We start from the raw sequence: 25,893 nt of genomic DNA, 5'->3' as shown, positions 1-25,893 counted from the left end.
GGAAAGGTGAAGGGAATGTTGAACAAAGAATGAGGTTGAAGAAGTTCTCCTCCTCTCACCAACGAGGGTTCTACAACATCAACTCTTGCTGCTCCCCCTCTGTCATTACCTTTTTACACGTTTTTCATTCATTGTTCTTTATCTCTCTACATCATCGTCTGTATCTCTCTCCCTCTCTCGTCTCCCTTATCCCTAACCCATCTGAAGAAGGGTGTCGACCCGAAACGTCACCCATTCCTTCTCTCCAGAGATACTGCCTGTCCCGCTGAGTTACTCCAGCGTTGCATCCATCTTCGGTTTAAACCGGCATCTGCAGTTCCTTCCTACACATGAAGTTAGCTTGTGCTACAGTCTGACAGCATTGTGGAGCAGCTGGATTTGTCTCTGCTATTCACACAGGGGATTATTTATTGCACATTGATGGATTTGCTTCATTCATGGCGGAGCATTTGACGGATGAGTCTATTCACAGTAAATAACATTAAGATGCAGCTTTATTTGTACATGACCTCCATTGAAAAACAACACAAAACATGGAGCCTACTGAAATAGTCTGATTTGCCAATTGATTTATTGCCAATACGCTTCATCACTGCACACTCTCTGGGGAAGCTCCACACAGCCCTTCATATCTCAGTGCGTACAACAGTGTGGGAGTCGAATGTTCATGTTGAAACACTTCTGGAGCTTTGACAGTAGTTGTGTGATCTAGCGAAGACTCGCCCATTGTTTGTCAGTCCCAGGGGAGTTCTAGTTTAGTTTGGAGATACAGCACAGAAACAGGCCCTTCAGCCCACCAAGTTTATGCCATCCCCGCACACCCACACTAACACACACACACACACACACACACACTAGGGACAATTTTACATTCATACCACACCAATTAAACTAAAACCTGTTCATCCCCAGGATGACAGGACTGTCACATATTGATTGATTGGAGCGGCTGGGCTTGTATTCACTGGAATTTAGAAGGCTGAGAGGGGACCTTATAGAAACATATACAATTATTAAGGGATTGGACACACTAGATGCAGGAAACTTGTTCCCGATGTTGGGAGAGTCCAGAACCAGGGGCCACAGTTTAAGAATAAGGGGTAGGCCATTCAGAACCAAGATGAGGAAAAACTTTCACCCACAGAGTTGTGAATCTGTGGAATTCTGCCTCAGAAGGCAGTGGAGGCCAATTCACTGGATGCGTTCAAAAGAGAGTTAGACAATAGGTGCAGGAGTAGGCCATTCAGCTTAAACTTTCAAGCCTCACTTTCTGTGCATTGTGTGTTAAACAGGGGCAATCTTAGCAGTGAATCAATCACTCATCAAATCAATCCAAATGACAAAACAATGAAGATTAAATTCTTGTCATAAACTAACAAGTCTGAAGGATCCCAACCTGAAATGTCACCTCCCCACTTCCTCCAGATGCTGCATGACCACTCAGTTACTCCAGCACTTTGTTTTACTCAAGATTCCAGCATCTGCAGTTCATGGGCCAAAGTAATCCACCTGCCATCTTCGTGTTAGTAATAAAACTACACAGCAGCAAATTTCCATTTAGTTTGGTTTATTTTAATCTTTCCATCATCCCCATCACTGTCTCCGTGAAGGCTAAACAGTGCCGATATTTTTAATAAAGATTTCTACACAAGCATGTAGATTTCTACACAAAGGGTGTTGGAGAAATGTGGCACAGATCACCGGGAAAGTAAACATGAAGGTATGTGATAGCATTTGATCCCAGCGAGGACATTTAACACAACTAAGCAGAGGCAGGATAAAACTAAGCAGATCAGGGATGTCCCGAAATGCTGAAGCTTTGAAACTGTGTCATGCAAAATTAACGTCTCAGCTGCAATTACTCAGTCTGGAGTTTCAAAGGAAGGATCAAACTGTTTAAAACAAACCTTTGTGAAAAGTGCCAAGAAATGTCACACAAACACTTGATAATTTCAAGCCTGGAGTTCAATTGTTTCCTGCGTTACTTTGTTATAATCTAACTGTGTCCTCAAAGATAGGCTAGGAACTGCAGATGCCCATTCACCAAAAAAAAAAGGAAAAGTGCTGGAGTAACAGCGGGTCAAGCAGTATCTCTGGAACAACATGGATAGATGACGTTTCGGGACCCAGGACGCAGCAATAAGCTAAACTCAAACTTCCGATCCGAAACGTTACCTGTCCATGTTCTCCACAGATGCTGCCTGACCCGCTGAGTTACTCCAGCACTCTGTGAAACGTCACCTATCCATGTTCTCAAGGGATGCTGCCTCCACAGATGCTGCCTGCTGAGTTACTCCAGCACTCTGTGAAACGTCACCTATCCATGTTCTCAAGGGATGCTGCCTGACCCGCTGAGTTACTCCAACACTGCTTTTTTGTGCCCTAAAATATCTTCATAAGACAGATACTCCCCATTAGAAACCATGAGTGCTGTAGCATGCACGCTGGACTACACAGAACAAACAACACTGATGAGACTACACATATACAACCTTGAGCAGCCATCAGCATAACAATCATAAATTGTGACATTCTTCAACCGAATGAGAGGAGAATAAAACAGGGTTCGTGTGGATGGGAGTTGAATTGGCTTGTGTAAATTGTCTATAGGGTGTCGGATAGAACTAGTGTACGGGCTGATCGCTGCTCAACACAGACTCGGTGGACCCAAGGGCCCCGTCTCCACACAGTGTCTCTAAACTAAACTCTTACCTTCCATCCTGAAGTCCCATAACAATAATTGGATTGTCTGCTGGTTTCTCCAATGGACAATCAATGTCCTCCTCACTCCTGGACTGTTGTGGGATGTATTCCATGCACAAGACCCCCGAGCTGACCGGGAAAGACTTGACCAGCCTGGGGAAGGATCGGTTCAGTGAGAAAAGGTCAACCTGCCCTTGACCATGCTCTCGCCCACTGCCAATCTGTGGAGGACAGAGAGAAACAAGTTATTACTAGACTGCCCGAGGTGAAACCATGAGGATTCAATGTTCCCACATTCAGGAATATTTACTACAAACTACGGTGTTTGAAATAACTTACCCACAGGTAGCCCTGTGCCAGACAGGTGCTGGCAGTGGAAATCCCAAGTAGGGATGATTGCACGGGAGTGTGAAGAGCTGCCTCGGGCTGGGTGGAGAGAGAAAGGTAGACAAGTGGTTAGTAGTTTCAATCCCGTTAAATAATTCCCAATCCCAAGACTGGAGTCATTCTCGTACCCCTGAGGTCATAAGGTCATGTGATGGAGTAGAATTAGGCCATTCGGCCCATCAATTCTGCTCTGCCATTCAATCTCTCCCTCGACCTATCTCTCCCTCCTAACCTCCTCTTCCGACACCCATACTAATCAAGAATCTATCCATCTCCACCTTAAAAATATCCTCTGACGGCCTCCACAGCCTTCTGTGGCAATGAATTCCACAGATTCACCACCCTCTAGAATTTATTTTAATCCATTAAAGACTAACTAGCTAGCCTCTACAACCTGCGCAGGAAGGAAACTGAAGATAGACACAAAATGCTGGAGGAACTCAGCGGGACAGGCAGCTTCTCTGGAGAGATGGAATGGGTGACGTTTCAGGTCGAGACCCTTCGTTAGTCTGAAAATCACGGGAAAGGGAAACAAGAGATAGGCGATGATGTAGAGAGATGTAGAACAATGAACGATACACAAAAAGTGACAATGATAAAAGGAAACAGGCCACTGCTTGGTGTATTCTAGAGGAAAACGAGAAACTGGTGTGACTTGGGTGGGGGAGGGTAAGAGAGGGAATACAGGGGTTACTTGAAGTATCCAACAGTTATTATTAATGTTCCTTTGCTTTAACTTAGATTTATCTATGATCAGGGTAACCAATGGAGAGCACGGCAGCAAAGAAGATGGCACCTATGTGTGAACAGTTCAGCCCCAGGACAGAGCCATTGGTAGAACATCTGCAGCATCTCACTACAGATGTTAGATGTTGAAAAAGCAGAGCCTCCACAGATAGTACAGCCGGCTCTGTTCCTTCTTGTACAGGGCCTCAGCATTCCTGGACCAGTCCAGTTTACCGTCCAGGTAAAATCCAAGGCATTTGTACTCCCTGGTACCCGGCACATCCACACCCTTGATGGAGACAGGGGTGTTCCTCTCCTCCTAAACTCCACCACTAACCCCCTTGTCTTGTCGGTGTCGAGCTGCAGGTGATTCAGCCCACACCACACAACAAAGTTGTTTCAACAAAGACCACTATGACCAACACCATGAACAACAAAGACCAGTCGACACAAAGACCCCCACGGGTGGTCTATAGACTCCATGGTGACCATGGGTGGTCTATAGACTCCATGGTGACCACGGGCGGTCTATAGACTCCATGGTGACCACGGGTGGTCTTGAGACTTTGTTTCACAGGACAGGAAATACAGTTGACCAGAACCAGATGACTAAAATATTCCCTGCACCTGGAGGCAACACAAAAGGCTGAAAAGCAAGAGACTGTATACAAAGAAGCTGTGCTCAGATTCCTTTATATTTGATTAAAGTATTTAGAAAAGAAACACAGTGTAATAGTTACCAGATGGTTTGAATGTTCCCTGCACAAGGGACACAGGTAGAAGTCACTCATGCAAATTACTGTTACTTATGCTGCAAGATAGAGTGTGTGTGTGTGTGTGTGTATATGTGTGTGTATATATATATGTGTGTGTGTGTATATATATGTGTGTGTGTGTGTGTGTGTATATATATGTGTGTGTGTATATGTGTGTATGTGTGTGTGTGTGTGTGTATATGTGTATGTGTGTGTGTGTATATGTGTGTGTATATGTGTGTGTATATGTGTGTGTGTGTGTATATGTGTATATGTGTATATATATATGTGTGTGTGTGCGTATATATATATATGTGTGTGTGTGTGTATATATATATATATATGTATGGAGTCAGCCTGGAACTGGCAGGCTAGAAGCAAGAGAGCTAGTTTAACTCATTATTATCATTGCAGTCTTATCAACGTGAGATGCATCCTCGACAGCACATGTCCAAGTCCAACTCCAGACAGCTTTAGTTCATATCAGGTGTTCATAAATTTTAGGAGCAGAAGTAGGCCATCAAGTGTACTCCGCCATTCAATCATAGCTGATCCATCTTTCCCTCTGATCCATTCTCCTGTCCTCTCCCCAGACCACAACCCCGAGAATCGAATAACTTAAATTATTAATAAATAATGTGGTGATTTTCAATTGCGACTTTAAACAGAAGAGTCCAACTTTTAACCTATTTTGGAATGAATCAGAAATTGGGCAGAAACATGCTGAACAGGTGGAGGGTTGGTGGTCAGTGTCAGGGTCAGCCCTGATACAGGGTCAGCCTGCAAAGGCCAACACTTTATGGTCAACTCAAACAGTTAAATGGCACCAAACTCAACACCAATGCCTTGTTTGCCAGAGATAGTTCAGAGAGGAATTTGAATTCACTCCATGGCGAAACAGGTGGACTTATTGATCCATTAACTAAAACTGTGGTCAGTTGCCAAAAAAACAAAGACCAGACTCTTCTAATCTCAAAACACCAGTGTGCCGATAATGGCTACAAAACAGTAATGAGAAAAAGAAAACTGCTAATACCAGACAGAGAGACAATAAATAAATAGACAGTAAACACTCAGTACTAGTGCAAGTGAGAAGTTTCTGGGGAAAAGAAAGTTAACATTTTGGGTTTGTTCTGAGCAGAGGTCCGGTAGAAAATTACCGTGAAGATAATTTAGTGAACAAGTGCATGTTTTAATTATAATATTTAAGTGGCAATAATTTTATTTTCATTTTCTCTGAATAATTGTGCAGCTTTTTCCCCCACCCCCAAGCACATCCTCGATTAGCAAAACTAGTACAATAATAGCACACTGATACTAGTAAATTAGTAGTAATAATACACTGGTCCTCGTAAACTAGTACCGCAGAATAGTACACCTAGTACTAGTAGTAATTTCACATACTAGTCAATTAGTACACCGTAATAGCAGCTTTCAGTTTCACTGTACATGTACTAGTGACAATAAATGGCATATCATACAATAATAGCACACTGATACTAGTAAATTAGTAGTAATAATACACTGGTCCTCGTAAACTAGTACAGTAATAGTACCCTAGTACTAGTAGTAATAGTACACATACTAGTCAATTAGTACAGTAATAGTACACTAGTAGTACACTAATACTAAATTATATCAGTAATAGTGCACTAGTACAGTAATAGTAAACTAGTGCAGTAATAGTCCACTAATCCCGCGTGCATGATGTGCCATTTATGGCACCATTTTCAAAGTCCAGCCGCTCTAGGCCTCACTAACGGTGCCTGATCCAGGCGAGCCCCAGGCTGTTGCAGGGCCTCCAACCATCGCCTGCCTTGAACACCACGTCCCTCTCCCTGTTTGTGGCTAATCCCATGTCGAAGTTACTGTTGATTTTCCCCTTGATCCTGCAAGACTATTTCTCCAAGACTAGGTCAGAAAGGATGTCCTAATCTCATTGTTCCAGTTGAGTATTTGCACCATTCTAAGAGCGGGGAGACTTCTAGTGTCACAGTTGACAAATCTTCCTGGCACGTTGCTTACAGAAAGATATCAAATGCTCATTCATCTTATTTGCTTTGAGACACCCCCTGCATGCAAAACCGCTGCACCCAGAGCTCCAGGTACAGTCTGAGATGTACAACCATTTTATCTCTTCCATCCAAAAGCAAATCACAAATAAAAATGTATGTTTTAATAAAGCCATCAGCTCAATGTTCCACTTAGCTTCATTCGTGACATTCCCCTCGCAGCTTCCAATTAGTCATTAGCATTTAGATAACATTGGATTTCAAACGACTATGTGGAGATTGCTACATTTTAATCTTGCAAATCCAAAATATTGGAATCAAAAAGGCTAAGAATTAAGGTCCATATAACACAGTGGGAGGTAGGATGAGGATATTATACGATTCATTCCACTCTCCCTCAACCCAGCCCAACACAACAATGACATCTCATTCTGGAGTTCATCCCTACAGCCGTCTAGCATTATGAAGATGAGTTGCTTTAATCTTTTCCAAGTTATAGAGTCATAGTGTTTTACAGCGTGGAAACAGGCCCTTCGACCCAACTTGCCCACACCAGTCAAAATGTCCCATCTACACTAGTCCCACCTGCCTGTTTGACCCACATCCCTCTAAACCCATCCTATCCATGTACCTGTCTAAATGTTTCTTAAACATTGCGATAGTCCCTGCCTCAACTACCTCCTCTGGCAGCTCGTTCCATGCACCTACAAACCCTTTGTGTGGAAAAGGTTACCCCTCAGATTCCTATTAAATCTTCCCCCCCCCCTCCCTCCCTCACCCCAAACCCATGTCCTCTGGTCCTTGATTCCCCCCCAGTTACTAGTCAATTGCTAAATGCATCACAAAGCAAACTGTGGAACATTGGGCATGCAGATATTTCACCCGTCTGGGAGACCAGTCTGAAGGGTCTCAACCCGAAACATCACCCATACATGCTCTATAGAGATGCTGCCTGTCCCGCTGAGTTACTCCAGCATTTTGTGTCTACCTTCGGTTTAAACCAGCATCTGCAGTTCTTTCCTACACACGTATAAAATGCGGGCAGCTTGGGAGCAGAGAACCTCCCGGCCAGTGCCTTCTCTAGCCTTACCTTCAGGTCCTGACACCTAGGGCTGTACATGGGCATGCGATAGGCGAGCAGGGGGCACCAGAACGGGCTCTTGGTCTTCCCATCATCCTCAATACAGAACCAGCCAGGCTGGTTGTCTGTCGCTGGTGGCAGGAGAAGGAGAGGAGATATAAATCAGACAGGCAAGGGAGTTCAACAAAAAGCACAATCTCTAAAGTTACTAGTCAAGTCAATTTGTCACAAACACATACGAGATGTGCAGTGAAATGAAAAGTGGCAATGCTCGCTCGCGGACTTTGTGCAAAAAGACAAACAAACAAACTACAAACAGAATCACATATTATTTTACATATTAAATATTGTGGGCGAAAGGAAAAAGGTTCAGTAAAGTTAGTCCCTGGTGAGATAGGAGTTTACAGTCCGAATGCTCCTTCTCAACCTCTCCGTTCTCACAGCATGGCAACGGAGGCGTTTGCCTGACTGTAGCAGCTGGAACAGTCCGTTGCAGGGGTGGAAGGGGTCTCCCATGATTCTACAAGACACTTTGAACACCTCAACCATCAAGTTTCCAGGTTCAATCCTGACCACAGGTGCTGTCTGCACGGAGTCTGTACCTTCTCGATGTGACCATGTGGGTTTACTCCGGGTGCTCCAGTTTCCTCCCACACTCCAAAGGCGTACAGGTTTTTAGGTTAATTGGCTTCAGTAAAAATTGTAAATTGTCCCGAGTGTGTAGGATAGTGTTAGTATACGGGGCGATCACTGGTCAGTGTGGGCTCGGTTGGTCAAAGGACCCCTTTCTGCGTTGTATCACAAGTCGAAAGTGATGTGTAAACCAGCTGATTGGGATCCAGTGCTTTCCAGTTACAGTGTTAAATCAGGCAAAGATTTACCACAGCAATTTAAGACAATCGAGCCATTAAATCCAGATTATAGAAAGCTTTGATGCCAAATCATTCCCATTTGTCCATAATCTGGTGCCCTTACAATTTTAGAGCACAGTTATGGGAATATCTCACAGCCCGTGTAGATCAGCAAACATCACAATACGTTCCGAGCTGTGAATTGCTTAGTAATTAAATGCCATCAAAATGAAGAGAGAAGCCACCAGCTTAATAGTGAAGGCCATTCATCTCAAAAAGCAGCTGACATCTCATGTTTGTACACGTGCCAATGTGCAGTCATTTACTGCAGGGTGTGCGGTTAGTCACTGCAGGCCCCGGCACAAGATGCACAAAGATCCACCAGGTGTGTGGATGCTTCACCTTCTGCTGCCAGGGCTCGCTCCCGATTCCTGCCTTATCTACTGCTCCCCCTCCTCCTCTCACACCCTCACCCCCCCCCCCCCCCCCCTCGGCTGGCACGGGGCCTAGAACCTAGAACCGCTGTGCCTTCTAAACTGCACAGTGGTACAGCTCTAGAGACCCACGTTCCATCCTGATAACGAATGCTGTGTGCGGAGTTTGTACATTCTCCCTGTGACTGCGTGGGTTTTATCCTACACTCTAAAGACCTGGGGGTTTGTAGGTTAATTGGCTTCTGTAAATTGCCCATAGTGTGTAGAGAATGGGTGTGAAAGTGGGATAACATAGAACTCGTGTGAACGGGTGATCGATGGTCAGCGTGAAAGGCCTGAAGCTGTCGCTCAACCCCAATCTTCGCCATTCAATCATGGCTGATCTATCTTTCCCTCTCAACCCCATTCTCCAGCCTTCTCTCCATAACCCCCAACAACTGCACTAATCACAAATCTATCAATCTCCACCTTAAAAATATCCATCGACTTGGCCTCCACAGCATTCTGTAACAGTGAATTCCACAGATTCACCACCCCTTGACTAAAGAAATTCCTCCTCATCTCATTTCTAAAGGTACATCCTTTTATTCTGAGGCTGTGCCCTCTGGTCCTAGACTCTCCCACCAGTGGAAACATCCTCTCCATGTCCACTCTGTCCATTATTGATAGGAAAGCACCAATGAGGCTGGTGGTTTTAAGGCCTGTTTACACGCTGCATCTCCAAAACCAAACCAATACACAAGCCCTAGTCCACGCCCAGATACCATAAATTCCAGCATTCATCGACACTGGTGCCCACACCCACAATCACCAGAGTGTGAAACCGCAACAACACCTCACTAGTATGTTAGTGGAAAGACACAATGCTGGAATAACTCAGCGGGTCAGGCATCATCTCCGGGGAGAAGGAATGGGTGCCTCCAGAGATGCTGCCTGTCCTGCTGAGTTACTCCAGCATTTTGTGACTATCTCTGGTGTAAACCAGCATCTGCTGTTCCTTCCTGCACAGATGTTAGTAGAGCCCCACACAGCATGTCAGAGGTTACTAGGCTGGAGAATGGGGTTAAGAGGGGAGATGGGTCAGCCATGATTGAACAGCAGAGGAGTCTCGATGGGCCGAACGTCCTAATTCTACCACTATCACTCACAACCTTATGTTGCGGAGAAGGGGAGACACTCACACACCAGGTTACCATTACCTACTTAGTGCAACTTTAGCCATGTGTAGCTGGTTAACCCAGGTGATCTTACTGCGTGGGTTCGGTGTGTTAAACACCACCATGAAGCTAACCGGCCTGCCGGACCTGCAACCAAAGGCACGGAGAGAAGATGACAATTATTCACCGCTTCATTTACCAGACACAAGACATCTTAAGCAGCTCTCGGGAACGTTAAACAGAGAGGTTTACTGGTTGAGAAAGCTGTATCTGTGGAGTTCTCAGGGAGCAAGCTGCTGGGAATCACAGATTAAAAACTAAACCCTCACACAAGCTCTGGAAAGACACTTCTGCAAGCCGAATTGGTCAATGGATTTCATTTTAAATAAGAAAAGGAGAATTCCCACTAAATCATTAAGACGTTTAATACCGAGAGCAAGAGGTGCATTTTTATTTTTAAAACTTTAAACCGATCATGTTAAGAAAATTCCATTTGACATATTTAGGACATCAAATGCAGATTGTTGTCCTTTGGTTCCTACCCCAGAGTCAGCGAGAACCAGCTTCATATCTGGGATTCTGGATCCAGCTGTTCACCAGAAACCCCAAAAAACACTAACCCGTTAACTACATTCACAACTTTGTGAGTTCTATGAGGCCATTTGGCCCATCAAACCGTGGCTAGTCTACCTTTCCCTCTCAACCACACTCTCCCCAGAACACCGACACCCAGGGATTACTTTCTGCTTTTATTTCAAACATTCAGCAATGTCAGTTTTAAAAAACAATTGGTGATGAATTTTGCAACAAATGTAATGGGGGAAAACAAAATAAAAATCACCAAGACAACCACATCCACTCCACTCCACTCCGCCCCGACTCCAACTTACTTGTCCGGTTTCCCTGGTAACAGGAGACGGAGATGGCACCTGTTTGCTGACTGGATCTCATCCTCCTTAATCCTGACCAGTCTCTGCAGCGCTCTGCACCAGTCTCGAGCCACAGCAAGGTTTAGGTTCTAGGAGCAGGAGACATGTGGCTATATTTACAATGGTCCTATACAGGTATCACGGTGGCGTAGAAGTTAAGCTACTGCCTTACAGCGCTAGAGACCAGAGTGCGATCCTGACTTGTGCCCCTGTCCCACTTAGGAAACCTGAACGGAAACCTCTGGAGACTTGCGCCCCACCCAAGGTTTCTGTGCGGTTCCCGGAGGTTGCAGGTAGTGGAAGCAGGTAGTGGAAGCAGGTAGGGAGACTGACAAAAACCTCTGCGCTTTACCAGACTTTACTTTTTCCTTAACATCGTGGAGTCATTAAGGGCGACTTAGTAACGCAGCGGTAGAGTTGCTGCCTCACTGCGCCAGAGGCCTGGGTTCCATCCTGACTATGGGTGCAGTCAGTGTTTCTACGTACTGATTGTAGATGAATTGACATCGGTAAAAAACTGTATATTGTTCCCAGTGTGTAGGATAGTGTATGGGCGATCGCTGGCCTCGGTGGAGGACACACACACACACGCGCACACACACACGCGCACGCACACAAAGGGACAGATTGCACAATGGATATCTGGCCAATGTTCTATTCCAACCCAATTTGTCCCGAGGTGAAAGAAAGATCAGGTTTTTCTGAAGCAGACCTTGTTGTTTAGTGTTGGAGGTGGGACAGATACATGCGATACATGCCGTTGAACACGTTGATACACTTACCCGATACATGCCGTTGAGTGTGCTGATGAGCTGCATGATCTGGGTCACCACCACCAGATCCTGCTGCAGTTCCCGAAGCTCTTGATAAAGACGAGGAGGTCCCATGTAAATCTTCGCTGAGGATGAACAAGGACAATTAATGCAGGGCACAAGCCCAACGGGTAGAACGTGGATAATACACGGGAACGTCAGCACTACACCCATCGATAGACCAATCACTCCAACCCCAGCACACAAACTCCACCGACATACTTCACCCAACCTACCACCCCACCTGCACCCGCCAGACTCTGTCCTGCCCCCCACCTCTCTTTTCCAGCTCCCCTCCCCACCCCATCAGTCTGCAGAAGGCCTCCACCAATGCTGCCTGACCTGCCGAGTTCCTCCAGCACTTTGTGTTTTGCTCAAGATTCCAGCAACTGCAGTTCATTCAATTTAGTTTGTCCCTACCCTTGCTTATAGCTGTATAGTTTCTAGGTACATCAGTCCTCCTGGATGTCATTCTACACTGAGGATGAACAGGTGGAAGTGTGGGGTGGGGGGGGGGGGGGGGGGGGGGGGGGGGAGGGGGGGGGGGGGGGGGGGGGGGGGGGAAAAGAACAATCAGGACACCCAAGTCCATTCCTCTTGTGACCTTCATACAGAGAGCTGATGAGGAAATCTTTCTCTCCAGAGATGCTGCCGGACATGCTGAGTTACTCCAGCACTTTGTGCCTGTCTTTAATCAGAAGGAAGTTCTTCAGTGTAGTTTGTGTGAGGACCCTGAATAAAGCACAAAGGTAGACAAAAATGCTGGAGCAACTCAGCGGGTGCAGCAGCATCTATGGAGCGAAGGAATAGGCGATGTTTCAGGTTGAGACTCGAAACGTCACCTATTCCTTCGCTCCATAGATGCTGCCTCACCCACTGCGTTTCTCCAGCATTTGTCTACCTTAGATTTTTCCAGCATCTGCAGTTCCTTCTTAAACACTTGAACAACGCTCTTTGTCCCATTCACCACTACTTTCTCCAAAGCCCTTCGAATACTTTCCACTTCCAAGTATTTATTCAATAGTCTTATAAAAACTGTTTCATTTGTTACCTCCAAGAATGAAGAGTGGCAACTTAATGATGTAACACAGCACTGCATCTGTTCCTTGGCCATTTACAAAATGCACCCGCGATAACATGAGGAACTGCAGATGCTGGTTTACACCGAAGATAGACACACAACTCAGAGTAACTCAGTGGGACAGGCAGCATCTCTGGAGAGAAGGAATGAGTGACGTTTCGAGTCGAGATCCTTCTTCAGACTGAGAGTCAGGGGGGAGAGAGAGAGACAGAGACATGGAAGGGTAAGGTGTGAAAACGAGAGATCCAATGGGGACAAACAACCAGGAAAATGTAGAATAGATCATTGTTAGCCAGAGGAAGTTTACAACGAGCCATACAGAGTAAAATTTAATCAGGAGGACAGCCAAACTAGTCAGGGGACTAGGATGGGGGAGGGATGGAGAGAGAGGGAAGGCAAGTGTTACTTGAAGTTAGAGAAGTCATTATTCACTGCTGGGTTGTGAGCTGTCCAAACATCTTCACTGCAATAGTTCAAGAGGAGAGTTTGCACCATTTTTTGAAGGCAATTAGGAGTGGCAATAATGGTCACATATAATTAAATAGCATTAAAAATCACAATATCATCCCCCAAGCTTCAAGATTCTGCAAGTCTTGGTCATGGACTTGGTGGCAATTAGCAGATGAGACAATCCACAGCAAACCAGACTTACTTGAGAGAGAGTTAGAGGCCTTTTTGCTCCCTGGGTGCTGAAAGATGATGGTGTCCTTGTCGTAGCCTTTCCCTTCCTGTCCCACCTCCACCACCTGGACCTGCAGGAGTGGAGCCGTCCATTTCACCGTGTACTTGGGGCCAACAGGGACCAGGCTGCCGATGTCTGGCTGGTTCCTGCAACAGAGCAACATTGTTGGAGTTGTACGAGATGTTGGCGAGGCCTCATGTAGAGCGTGGCGTTCAGTTCTGGGCACCATGTTATGGGGAAAGAGAAGGCACAGCCCACTACATTCTACTTCCCCATTGCCATCGAATTAATGGTGAGGGTATTCCAAGCTTCAACATCAGAGTGTGGGGTTATGTGGAGGAGGCTGTGTTTTGTTGCTTGCTGCCCCGTTCCTTCCTGCTGGGAGAGGACGTGGGCAGAGACGATGGTGTCAGAATGGCTACCAACTGGTCAAGGATGCCTTGGATGGGGATCACGTTTCACAGAGTGCTGGAGTAACTCAGCGGGTCAGGCAGCATCTCTGGAGAGAAGGAATAGGTGATGCTTGGGGATCGAGACACTTCTTCAGACTCGTGTACCTAATTCTGATGCTCAAACATCAGCCAAATATTGGCAGGCCATTTGCCCGTGGAGTGATTGAAGTCAAACCCGGGTAGACTATCCCTTTGTGTTCTAGTCGGGGTTCAAAGCCGGAGGTCAGGGATGGCAGCCAATTCATTTTTTTTCTGATATCTCAGAAGGATCCCATTGTTCTTTCTTGTTATGATCAGAAAAAGTCATCAATCATCTCACCAGCATCCGTGCATTTGAGCCATTGGGGAAAGCAGTATTTAATACGCTTTCATAACATTTGCTCAACGCAGCATAGAAAAGAAACATTTTGTTCTACAAACCGATTAATAATAAAGTGAGCAATACCACAATCATAGATGCTGCCTTGTGATGCAGTGGAACGCTCATCAATAAGTTATTGAACTCATTGTCAAGAGATGACTGCGCTGAGGAATGGGCGTCTACTGCAAGAAGTCACATTGGACAGGTTTAGTTTTGTTCAGTTTAGAGATACAGCGCGGCAACAGGGCCTTTGGCACCGCCAAGTCCGCCCCGACCAGCGACCCCCGTACACTAACCCTGCCTTACACACACTACAATTATATCAAGCCAATTCATCTACAAACCTGCACGTCATTGGAGTGTGGGAGGAAATCAGAGCACCCGGAGAAAACCCACGCGAGAACGTGCAAACTCCGTACAGACAGCACCCATAGTCGGGATTGAACCCGGCTCGCTGGCGCTGTGAGGCAGAAACTCTACCGCTGCGTCACCGTGGCCCCCCCCCCCCCCCCCCCCAGGTGAAATGAGTGTCAGTGAAGCAGGGGGCACCGGTCACAGGAGCCAATTAACGAGCTCCAACAGGGTCAAAGTCAACAGCAGTCTGGTACAGTGGCCAATGCCTCAGCTGTGTGGGAACAAGAGATATTCCTTGACCAATGCACACAGGGAACTTTCATTCCTCAATCTGGACTCTGATAGATATTAAACCACATCACTAGGGAGCCCACCTCCCACATCACGAATGCGTGCGGGCTTGTAGTTTAATCGGCCTCTGTAGAAAGAAAACTCATTGCTAATGTGTAGGGAGTGGACGAGAGAGTGTGACAACATAGAACTGGTGTGAATGGGTGACTGAAGGTCCGTGTACACATGTTAGGCCCAAGGGCCCAATTCCAAGCTGTCTGTAAAACTTAACAACTAAAAGACAACACTGTGTTTCTGCTCTGAGCATCAGAGAGTTGGGCAGGACAGGTCAGGAAACAAGATCTACAAAGCTGACAAGTGTGAGGTTGGAATAGTTTGTGAAGAGAAACTCCCTCAGGAGGCCACTGTACTCACTTGACATTGATGTTGGCACACACGAGGAGGTCGTTCAACATGAACACCCGACGCTCCTTGGATTTCAGGATCTGCCCCCTCTCCCCATAAACAGTCTCCGTCAGAGTCTCACACAGGACCACCTGCCGCTGGCCACCACACAGCAACTGCACAGGGATGGGAACAAAGAGAAACGTTCTAGTGTGCATATTACGTTTACGCAGTCACACACGCACATGCAGTCTCACACGCACAGTCTCACACGCACATGCAGTCTCACATGCACTCACATACATGCAGTCTCACACGCACGCACATGCAGTCTCACACGCACAGTCTCACACGCACGCACATGCAGTCTCACACGCACGCACATGCAGTCCCACACGCACGCATATGCAGTCTCACACGCAGTCTCACACGCACGCACATGCAGTCTCACACGCAGTCTCACACGCACGCACATGCAGTCTCACACGCACATGCAGTCTCACACGCACGCAGTCGCGCACACACACACGCACACACACGAGTCTAAGTCACACACACACAATATACATTAAAGACATGAGCAGAAAGGGTTTACAGCGACATCTCACCAGGATGTGCATGCATTTCAGACGCTGCCAGTCTGATGGATATGGGCTGTTTATAATGAACGTGGGTCTTCTGGGATTTACTCAGTCATTCAATTTGTGAGGACATTAAATTTAATGCTTGACCTCTCCTCAAGTTACTATAGGAAACGGGCAATATAACCCAAGCATATTTGTACCCGACTAAATTGGCCCTGGGGGAGAAGGGACACACCAGACTGGGGGGGGGGGGGAGTAAAGCAGGAATGGGGTACTGATGTTGGATGATCAGCCATGATCATATTGAATGGCAGCGCTGGCTCGAAGGGCCGAATGGCCTACTCCTGCACCTATTTTCCATGTTTCTATGGGTTCATGTGATGAACAGCTCTTTTGGCAGTGAGCTGGCAAACTGTTTGGGAGTGGAACTGGACCCAGATTTGTCACATTGCAGCGACGGCCTCGACCACTGTGCAGACGAGATGGTCACAACTTTTATTTCCCATTATTGATCATTTGCGATTGGTGCCAGAGGGAGAGAGGATACTGCGGAGTTCCACGTTTATGGAATCCAATTTACAGACAAAGGGGTCAGCGCTTTTAGGTAAAGGTGTGGGGATTTGTACGAAGAATGCCGTGTTTAACAGCGAAGGAGAATATTTGCAGAGTTGTCACACCGCACGCTAATAATAATGCAAATAAATAAACCTCCCACTGCAAGACACTTCTGCCAAACATGCTGAGCGCTCTCCACAACTCCTCACCTCTGGGCTCCATTTTTTAATTTTTCATAAAGTCTGTGGCATTTGCATGACAGTCATTAATTCTGTGCATTAAGCAGCTTGCAAACAAATGAGCACTACTGGGAATGTCACAGTTTCTGAAGAGCGTGTGTCACATTGCTGGGTTCTGCACGAGGGGGGTGTCCATTCACCGCTTATTAAATAACCTAATGTCCATACTACACAGCAGATGATTCAACTTATTCATGATTGGTCACCCGACAGGCACCTGGACAAGTTCAACATTCCCCACAACCCAATTTAAATATAAAAGAGACAGAGCTCAGTCTTAAAAGAGCATCACTGTTCGGCAGTTAGTATATTTCCATACACCACTCCTTCTCTCCAGAGATGATGCCTGGCTCGCTGAGTTACCCCAGCATTGTGTGTCTGATAGAAGTCCAGTTGAAGTTAGTTCAAGGTCTCCAATGAGGTAGATGGAGCTGCCAGAGGAGGTAGTCGAGGCAGGTACTATCGCAATGTTTAGGTAACATTTAGACAGGTACATGGATAGGACAGGTGTAGAGGGATATGGGCCAAAGGTAGGCAGGTGGGATTAGTGTAGATGGGACATGTTGGCCGGTGTGGGCAAGTTGGGCCGTGGGGCCCGTTTCCACACTGTATCACTCTACGACTAGTGTAGATGGGGCATGTTGGCCGGTGTGGCCTGTTTCCACACTGTATCACTCTACGACTAGTGTAGATGGGACATGTTGGCCGGTATGGGCAAGTTGGGCCGTGGGGCTTGTTTCCACACTGTATCACTCTATGACTAGTGTAGATGGGGCATGTTGGCCGGTGTGGCCTGTTTCCACACTGTATCACTCTATGACTAGTGTAGATGGGGCATGTTGGGCCACAGGGCCTGTTTCCACACTGTATCACTCTATGACTAGTGTAGATGGGCAAGTTGGGCTGAAGGGCCTGTTTCCACACTGTATCACTCTATGACTAGTGTAGATGGGGCATGTTGGCCGGTGTGGACAAGTTGGGCCACAGGGCCAGTTTCCACACTGTATCACTCTACGACTAGTGTAGATGGGGCACCTGTTGGGCCACAGGGCCCGTTTCCACACTGTATCACTTTGACTAGTGTAGATGGGGCATGTTGGCCGCTATGGCCAGAGTTTGGGCCGTTGAGCCAGCTGCAAGGACACATTCGCGTGGACTCCTGCGTGTTCTTTAGCATATTGCCAGTCAAAACAGGTTTATCACAGCCCCCCATCTGACCTTTGTTGAGTTTCATTGATTCATCTCCCACGCTCTTGGGCCAGCTGACTGGATTTCAACCCACCTGTCTCCACCAACGATGGAATGTTGAAATAAATTGTTTAATGCTCCGCCAAGTTTCCAGCTCAGGTCAGCCTGCCAGCTGCAACTCAGCGGGTCAGGCAAGCGTGGAGGGTCCGCGTGGCCTCTTCTGCGTGTTTTTTTAGCATATCCTGGGCCAGCAAAACAGGATCTCAACCCAAAAAGGCTTCCATTCCCTTCACAGAGGAAGCCTGCAGATGAGTTTCCACATTTGTCTTTTCATAATGATTCAACTTGAACATAGTTTGGGAGGGAGCAGACTAAAGTTTAATACAACCCATTCTGTCTCAAGTAACGATGGAATGTTGAAATAAAATGTTTAATGCTGCAAATACCAGGCATGCAGGCAGCCTGTGGGGAGAGGAAGTGTGTGTGTGTGGTGTGTGCAGTGTGTAGTGTGTGTGGTGTGGTGTGTGTGTGTGAGGTGTTGGATCAGGAACCTTCTTCAAATGTGTGTGTGTTTTTGCTTGTGTGTGTGTGTGTTTGCTGTGTGACAAGTCGGATATCCATCCATCTCTCTCCCCTTCCACCTCTCCCCACTGCTGCTGCCCGACCTGCCAAGTAGTTCCAGCATTGTCGATTTATTAAGTTAGACATTTATTAATTCAGCCACTCAAGTCTCAGCCTCGGTCGACTCAGCAGTAAGCCCACTATCCAAAGCACCAAAGAAGACAACCAACAGGAATGTTAAATCACATTTTCCCCCCAAAATATCCCATTTGTCAAAGGGCCTACATTACTCGATCAGCGACCCGTTTGGTTCAGTAGATCCTCGTGGTTGATTTAGTCTCCCGTTTTTGGCTATCTCCCCATTCCCCCCATAATCTACCAATCAAGAATCTATCTATCTCTGCCTTAAAAATATCCATTGACTTGGCCTCCACAGCATTCTGTAGCAATGAATTCCACAGATCCCTCTGACTAAAGAAATTCCTCCTCAATTTACACCTTACATCTTGCCCTCTCCTATATTCCACTCACACCCACCCTTCCATTTAGTTAAACTTGCCAAGATTGATCCAACCATTACATCGGTCATCTCAGGATGATTACTGAACATCCCACACTTAATGGCAGAGTTTAAGAATCAATTATTTTGAACGTGGAGTTTAAATGTCACTGTAAATCTATTTTTCTCTCACCTGAAGCAACAGAATAAACTGTGGGAATCGCTGGATTGGCTTCACCATCAGCCCATAGAGCGTTATCCGGTCAGAGTTAGACGCTTGCTTCTTCTGTATAAAAAAAACCCAAACCTTCAGTGAATGACCTTTGGCTTCCATGAACCTTAGAACCTGCTACATGGGCTGAATAAATATCACAACCGTTACACCATAAATCTGCTCCTCCCGAATGGGGAATTCTAAAAGGGCATTAGCTTATAGGACCAGCCAGGAATTAGTAGAGTCTGAAGAAGGGTATTGGCCTAAAATGTCACCTATTCCTTTTCTCCAGAGATGCTTACAATGCAAAACCAACACAAAGTCAAGAGAAGTTGATGACCAGAATGTCTGAGTAATAGCCCCGTCACAAGGTACGAGTTCATTCCAAGAGTTCTCCCGAGTTTGCCCCGATTCGAACTCAGAAATTTACAGTAATGGCCACTCGTCAGTACTCGGGGCTCTCGTGGACATTTTTCTCAGGGGAAGGAGTTGTACAGCACCAGGGAGGACGTACATACTCCGTACAGACAGCTCCCGTAGTCAGGATGGAGCCCAGGTCTCTGGCGCAGTGAGGCAGCAACTCTGCCGCTGTACCACCACGACACCCGAGGTCGATGCCTGGTAATGTTTGATACACTTGTCTAGTCTGATCCCTGCAAAGCAAGCGCTGTCTGCGGAGGGCGCTCAGCATCGCAAGGACTGCTCTCACCCCAACCATGGACTGTTTACCCTCCTACCATCCGGGAGGCGCTACAGGTCTCTCCATTGCCGAACCAGCAGGTCGAGGAACAGCTTCTTCCCGGTGGCTGTCACTCTACTCAACAACGTACCTCGGTGACTGCCAATCACCCCCCCCCCCGGACACTTATTATTATTTATTCAAATCATTTGCTATGTCGCTCCTCCAGGGAGATGCTAAATGCATTTCGTTGTCTCTGTACTGTACACTGACAATGACAATTAAAATTGAATCTGAATCTGAACCTGAAAAAGTAATACCTTCCGCAAAAATTAACAGCCATTGTACAAGAGATTCCAATAAAATGAATGGAAAAGAATGATAACAAGTGGTTAACATCTTCCCTGGAAGATTAATATAGGACGTAAAATGTTTAACAATGAGCATTCAAATCATTAATGAGCAGACCAGCATCGTCCCAAACTGGCAGGTTAAGTGTAGAAGCAGGGACTACAGGTTGGATATGCTGCCCTCTGGTGGAATTACTGCCAGGATTCTTCATGACATGTATGATGTGTTTGTTAAGGCAGTTCCACACAATACGTTGCTACCCCAATGCCATTAGCTGTCCCTTTTATAACCACAGTGCAGATTTACAATCACCTCTCATAACCAAAGAGTTCAGGAGTCATTTATGATCACATGCACCAATTGGTACAGTGAGATTTGAATCATCGTTCAGCTACACGGATAAACGGAACACAAAGCAAGAAGTCAAAAGGCTTCTGGCGGGTAAGTGTTTGCGCTGCTATTGAATGACAGGACCAGAGGACATGGGTTTCAGGTGACGGGGGAAATATTTAAAAGCAATCTGAGGGGTGACTTTTTCCCACATATAGGGTGGTGGGTGTACGGAACGAGCTGCCAGAGGAGATAGTTGAGGCAGGGACTATTCCAGCATTTAAGAAACAGTTAGACAGGTGCATGGGTAGGACAAGTTTAAAGAGATATGGGCCAAATACAGGCAGGTGGGACGAGCGTAGATGGGATATGTTGGCCGGTGTGGGCAATTCGGTTCGAATTGACAGAGAACAAGGTCAGGAGACTGGAGAAGGGTCTCAACCTGAATATCACCAACCCAGGGCTGGGCCCTCTCGCTGGGGCCCGCCGTATCCATCTGAACAAAATACATTTTAGCAGGCACCCATCTCCACAGCCTGCCTGTATTTCCTTGAGCTTTCTTATTGTCCTCCTCCCACTCCAACTTCTCTCTCCTCTACCTCACTTTTAAAGTGTGGCTTAAACTTGTGGGAAACCAATTCAAACAAAATCACCTTCAAACTAATTAATCTGAAGTGGCAAAAATCATCAAGCAATCCTGCAGATGCTGGGAAGCCGAAACAAAAACAGAAAATGCTGGTGTGGATACTCAAGGAACTGCAGATGCTGGAATCTGCAAAACACAAAGTGCTGGATGACCAGAGACCACTGGGTGGCGCCAGCAATGGCTGCCTCGCCAACAGTCTGTGTTCTTTCCTTCTTTGAGTTTAAATAGCACGTGTTAAATGTATGGTTTTAGTGTTTAGCTTGTTTTATGCAGGGTTGGTGAGGTGGGGACATTTATTCTAATCTCTTACCTCCACGGAGATGATAGTTTTCCATATCGTATCTCCGTCCGCACTGCGGCCTAACATCGAGGAGTTGGCGGCCTTTGCTAGAGACCGATCTTGAGAACTCCACCGCGGGTGCCTACGGGACTTTAACCTTGCGGAGCCCGCGATCCCTTTGCCCAGGAATCGACCTCGCAGCTCCAAGCGTGGGTGCTTGTGGACTTACATCATGAAGACCGCGGTCTCTGGTCAGAGACCCACATCGGGAACTCCAAGCCGCGGGAGTTTCGATCACCCCGACACGGGAGCTACGATCGCCCTGACGGATGGTTCGACAGCAGGAGAATAAAGAGGAAGAAGATTGGACTTCTTTAACTTCCATCACAGTGAGGAATGTGGGGAATCCACTGTGGTGGATGTTTATGTTAACTTATGTGGTTGTGCGTCTCTGTGCTTTTTTTCTCGTATGACTGCATGGTAATTTGCATATCACTGTTCCTTAATTGGTCCATGTGATGATAAAAGACCTTTGAAACCTTTGAACTCAGTGGGTCAGAGCACCTGTGGGGGGGAATGGGCAGGTGATGATTGGGGTTGGGACACTTCTTCAATCTCAATGCTGAAAGAACTCAAGCTCAAGTTCACATTTATTGTCACATGCTCCACTTGGTACAGTGAAATTTGAGTCGCATTACAGCCATACGAATTAAAACACCACACACAAAACTCAGTTCAGTCCATAGAGAAACAGATGACAGAAAGCAAACTTAGGATGAAGGACCATCAGCTTTAAATATTACCTCTCCACACAGATGCTGCCTGACGTGCTGAGTATTGCCAGCACTCCCTGATAAGATTATTATCACGCAAGAGTTCTACATTTACACTCACCTTTAGGAATTCAAGAAAAGCAGGTTTGGTTAGGCAGGCCTTCTTAATGAGGGCCATAGCATTGGTGAAGTTGTTCACATAGTCACTGTAAACATCCAGCACCATCGACTTTGAGAACTGGAAGAGAAACATGAGAAGATTTCTGCTAAATGACGTATATATTCTGTGGCTGCCCATCATTCCTGTTATCCCAGCAGTATAGGCCCTGTCCCACATTGTGAGTTTACACATGAGCTCTTCAGAATTTAAAAAATAAAAATCAAACTCGTGGCAAGTACGTAGAATGTACGTAGCGGGTACGTCGGAGCTCGTGGATGTCTCTTGGTGGCTCGTAATGCTAACGGCAGGTACTCGGGAAACGCGGAAACTCAAAGTTTTTTCAACAGTGTGAAAAATTTCCAAGAGTAAAAAAATACTCGTGATGAAGTACCATGAGTTTGATTTATTGATTTTTTTTTTTTTTTTTTAAACTGGGGAGAGCTCTTGTGTAAACTCACATCGTGGGGCAGGGGCTTGCATCTCTTCCACAAACTGATTGATTACACAACAGCATCCATTGAAGGTACCTGTACTATAAACCACCCTTCATTAGAATGTTTAGACTTTAGAGATACAGCATGGAAACAAGCCCTTTGGTCCACAGAGTCAGTGGTGACCAGTGACCACCCTGTCCTACACACTAGGGACAGGTTACTGATGCACATTAACCTACAAACCTGTACGTCTTTGTGGGAGGAAACTGGACCACCCGTAGAAAACCCACAGGGTCACACGGAGAATGTATAAACTCTGTACAGGCAGCACACAGAGTCAGGATCAAAGCCGGGTCTCTGGCGCTGTATGGCAGCAACTCTAGCGCTGTGCTGCTTATAATGAATGATCTTCATGGACTAGGTGGCACTGTAATGTTGGCTAGTGTTACATTACAGTGGCTGTCCCATCTGTAGTGCAGGGTGATGCATGGAACACTACAACATCTGCAGTGCAGGTTGATGCACGGGACACTACAACATCTGTAATACAGGGTGATGCATGGAACACTGCAACATCTGTAGTGCAGGGTGATGCATGGAACACTGCAACATCTGTAGTGCAGAGTGATGCACGGGACACTGCAACATCTGTAGTGCAGGGTGATGCATGATGCATGCATGGAACACTGCAACATCTGCAGTGCAGGGTGATGCACGGGACACTACAACATCTGTAGTGCAGAGTGATGCATGGAATAAAATGTCTGCAGTGCAGGGTGATGCATGGAACACTGCAACATCTGCAGTGTAATACAGGGTGATGCATGGAACACTACAACATCTGCAACATTGTGCAGGGTGATGCATGGAACTACCAAGGTGGAGCAGGGGAACAGGAAGCATCATCATCACCACTTACCGAAGCTACAAAGAGGTCGCCGATTTTCTCCGTGGCATCCCACTCAGCCACGCGGGAAGACAGGGCGATCTGGAACATGGAGTGACATTGCAGAACTTCCTTCAGACGGTGAAACACCACACGCAGCTTCCTCAAGCTCATCAGCTTGGGCTCAGCCTCCAGTAGTGGCTTCTTGTACTCCTGGAAGGAGGCACGAGGACAGGCACATTTAATCAGACTTTGCAAACTTCACCTTACACAAAAAGTTAATCCCTTGTCATGTATCTATACACTATAAATCACTCGATTATAATCCTGTATTGTCTTTCCGCTGACTGGTTAGCACGCAACAAAAGCTTTTCACTGTACCTCGATACACGTGACGATAAACTGAACTGAATCAAGTGGCCCCTGCAACCTGATCTCCTGTGCATCTTCCAGCCCCTTACCATATTTCTGGATCATCCTAGTTTTCCTCTCAAACTGCTGAAGTAACTCAGCCGGACAGGCAGAATCTCTGGAGAGAAGGAACAGGTGACATTTTGGGTCGAGACCCTTCTTCAGACTGAAGAACTGACCTAAAATGTCACCCATTCCTTCTCTCCAGAGATGCTGCCTGTCCTGCTGAGTTACTCCAGCATTTTGTGTCTACCTTCGATTTAAACCAGCATCTGCTGTTCCTTCCTACTAATCTACCTTGATTTCCATTTCAACATGATCTATCGATCTCCATGCATCATGAACTGCAAGACAGAGTCCCCTCAGCCCACTGGAGTAACAAGGAGACCAGGGTCCACTGCTACCCCTTCTGGTTGATTAGAGAGGGGACCATGAACATAAACTTTGTTTCATCAACAATGGATTAAAATACTGATTATTTCTCCCCAAACTAATTATCTTCAATTTAAAAAAGAGCAAGTCACAGAAGAGTAGCAAGAACAAAGGTCCCGAGTTACTTCCCCACAATTCACAGCTGTTTTCCAGGCCATATTTCTATCATCTTGCAAAATAAATCGTAGGTTAGTGTTTATTTCGAGGAAGTCAAGAATAAGGGGTCGGCCATTTAGGACTGAGATGAGGAAAAGGTTTTTCCAGCAGAGAGTTGTGAATCTGTGGAATTCTCCGCCACAGAAGGCAGTGGAGGCCAATTCACTGGGTGTATTCAAGAGAGAGTTAGATATAGCTCTGAGGGCTAAAGGAATCAAAGGATATGGGGAGAAAGCAGGAACGGGGTACTGATTCTGGAAGATCAGGGTCCTTAGCCGAAACGTCACCCATCTACATTCTCTAGAGATGCGGAGTAATCCACTGAGTTACTCCAGCACTTTGAGTTTGACACAAGTGCAGAACAGGCTGCATGGTGGCACAGCGGTAGAGTTGCTGCCACAGCACCAGAGACCCAGGATCGATCCCAACTATGGGTGCTGTCTGTACGGAGTTTGCATGTTCTCCCCGTGATTGCTTGAAAGGATGATGGGGGTAAATTCATCGAGTGTTCCAAAACATCAATACTTGGAGTAAAAAATATCTTCCCTCAATTCCGCTTGAACTTGTTGACAAACCTCTCTGCTGTGTTTTACACAGTGTCATCGTCTCAAACAAAACGAACAATATTAAACTTTCCCAGCCCTTGTCTGGATGTGTTCTGCTTTCACCACATTCCTCTGGAGCAGAGCCACACTACAATGCATGATGCAGCGACCACCAGGCTCCTGCACCACCCAAACAGAACGTTTTTCCTTCCATTATTTATTATGTAAAAGAATATGTGTGTTATGATTGTGTTTATAATTTGTTTGGTTGTTTTGTTGTTTGTCTTTTGCACAAAAGTCCGCGAGCATTGCCACTTTCATTTCACTGCACATCTCCTATGTGTATGTGACAAATAAACTTGACTTGACCACAACCCTACCTCCACATGCAACTACTAACCACTGTCTGATCTGCATCAGGAGCTCCTCCATAAGACCGGTTGGGTGGACTGGACTTTGAAAACGGCCCCAGGCCCTGGCACCTCTTGACATGGTCTCAGTGGAATATTTCTGTACAC

General features: G+C 46.3%; 1 protein-coding gene across 1 annotated transcript in view; it reads right to left on the bottom strand.

Moving 5' to 3' along the window:
* Nucleotides 1-25,893, bottom strand: part of LOC129711390 (rho guanine nucleotide exchange factor 10-like protein) — an 84,363-nt gene that overhangs the window by 11,517 nt on the left and 46,953 nt on the right. Inside the window, exons 13-24 of the mRNA XM_055658997.1 lie at nt 23,865-24,044; nt 22,473-22,589; nt 19,271-19,364; nt 17,953-18,009; nt 15,483-15,681; nt 13,581-13,756; nt 11,818-11,933; nt 10,997-11,124; nt 10,153-10,253; nt 7,674-7,795; nt 3,043-3,129; nt 2,713-2,924 (exon numbers count right to left, since the gene is read on the bottom strand). Coding sequence (XP_055514972.1) covers nt 2,713-2,924; nt 3,043-3,129; nt 7,674-7,795; nt 10,153-10,253; nt 10,997-11,124; nt 11,818-11,933; nt 13,581-13,756; nt 15,483-15,681; nt 17,953-18,009; nt 19,271-19,364; nt 22,473-22,589; nt 23,865-24,044 — 1,589 coding nt within the window. The remainder of the gene's footprint in view (nt 1-2,712; nt 2,925-3,042; nt 3,130-7,673; nt 7,796-10,152; nt 10,254-10,996; nt 11,125-11,817; nt 11,934-13,580; nt 13,757-15,482; nt 15,682-17,952; nt 18,010-19,270; nt 19,365-22,472; nt 22,590-23,864; nt 24,045-25,893) is intronic.

This window comes from Leucoraja erinacea, chromosome 30, assembly GCF_028641065.1.
Source record: "Leucoraja erinacea ecotype New England chromosome 30, Leri_hhj_1, whole genome shotgun sequence".
NCBI classification, from domain to species: domain Eukaryota; kingdom Metazoa; phylum Chordata; class Chondrichthyes; order Rajiformes; family Rajidae; genus Leucoraja; species Leucoraja erinaceus.
This window is presented reverse-complemented; position numbering and strand designations above follow the sequence as displayed.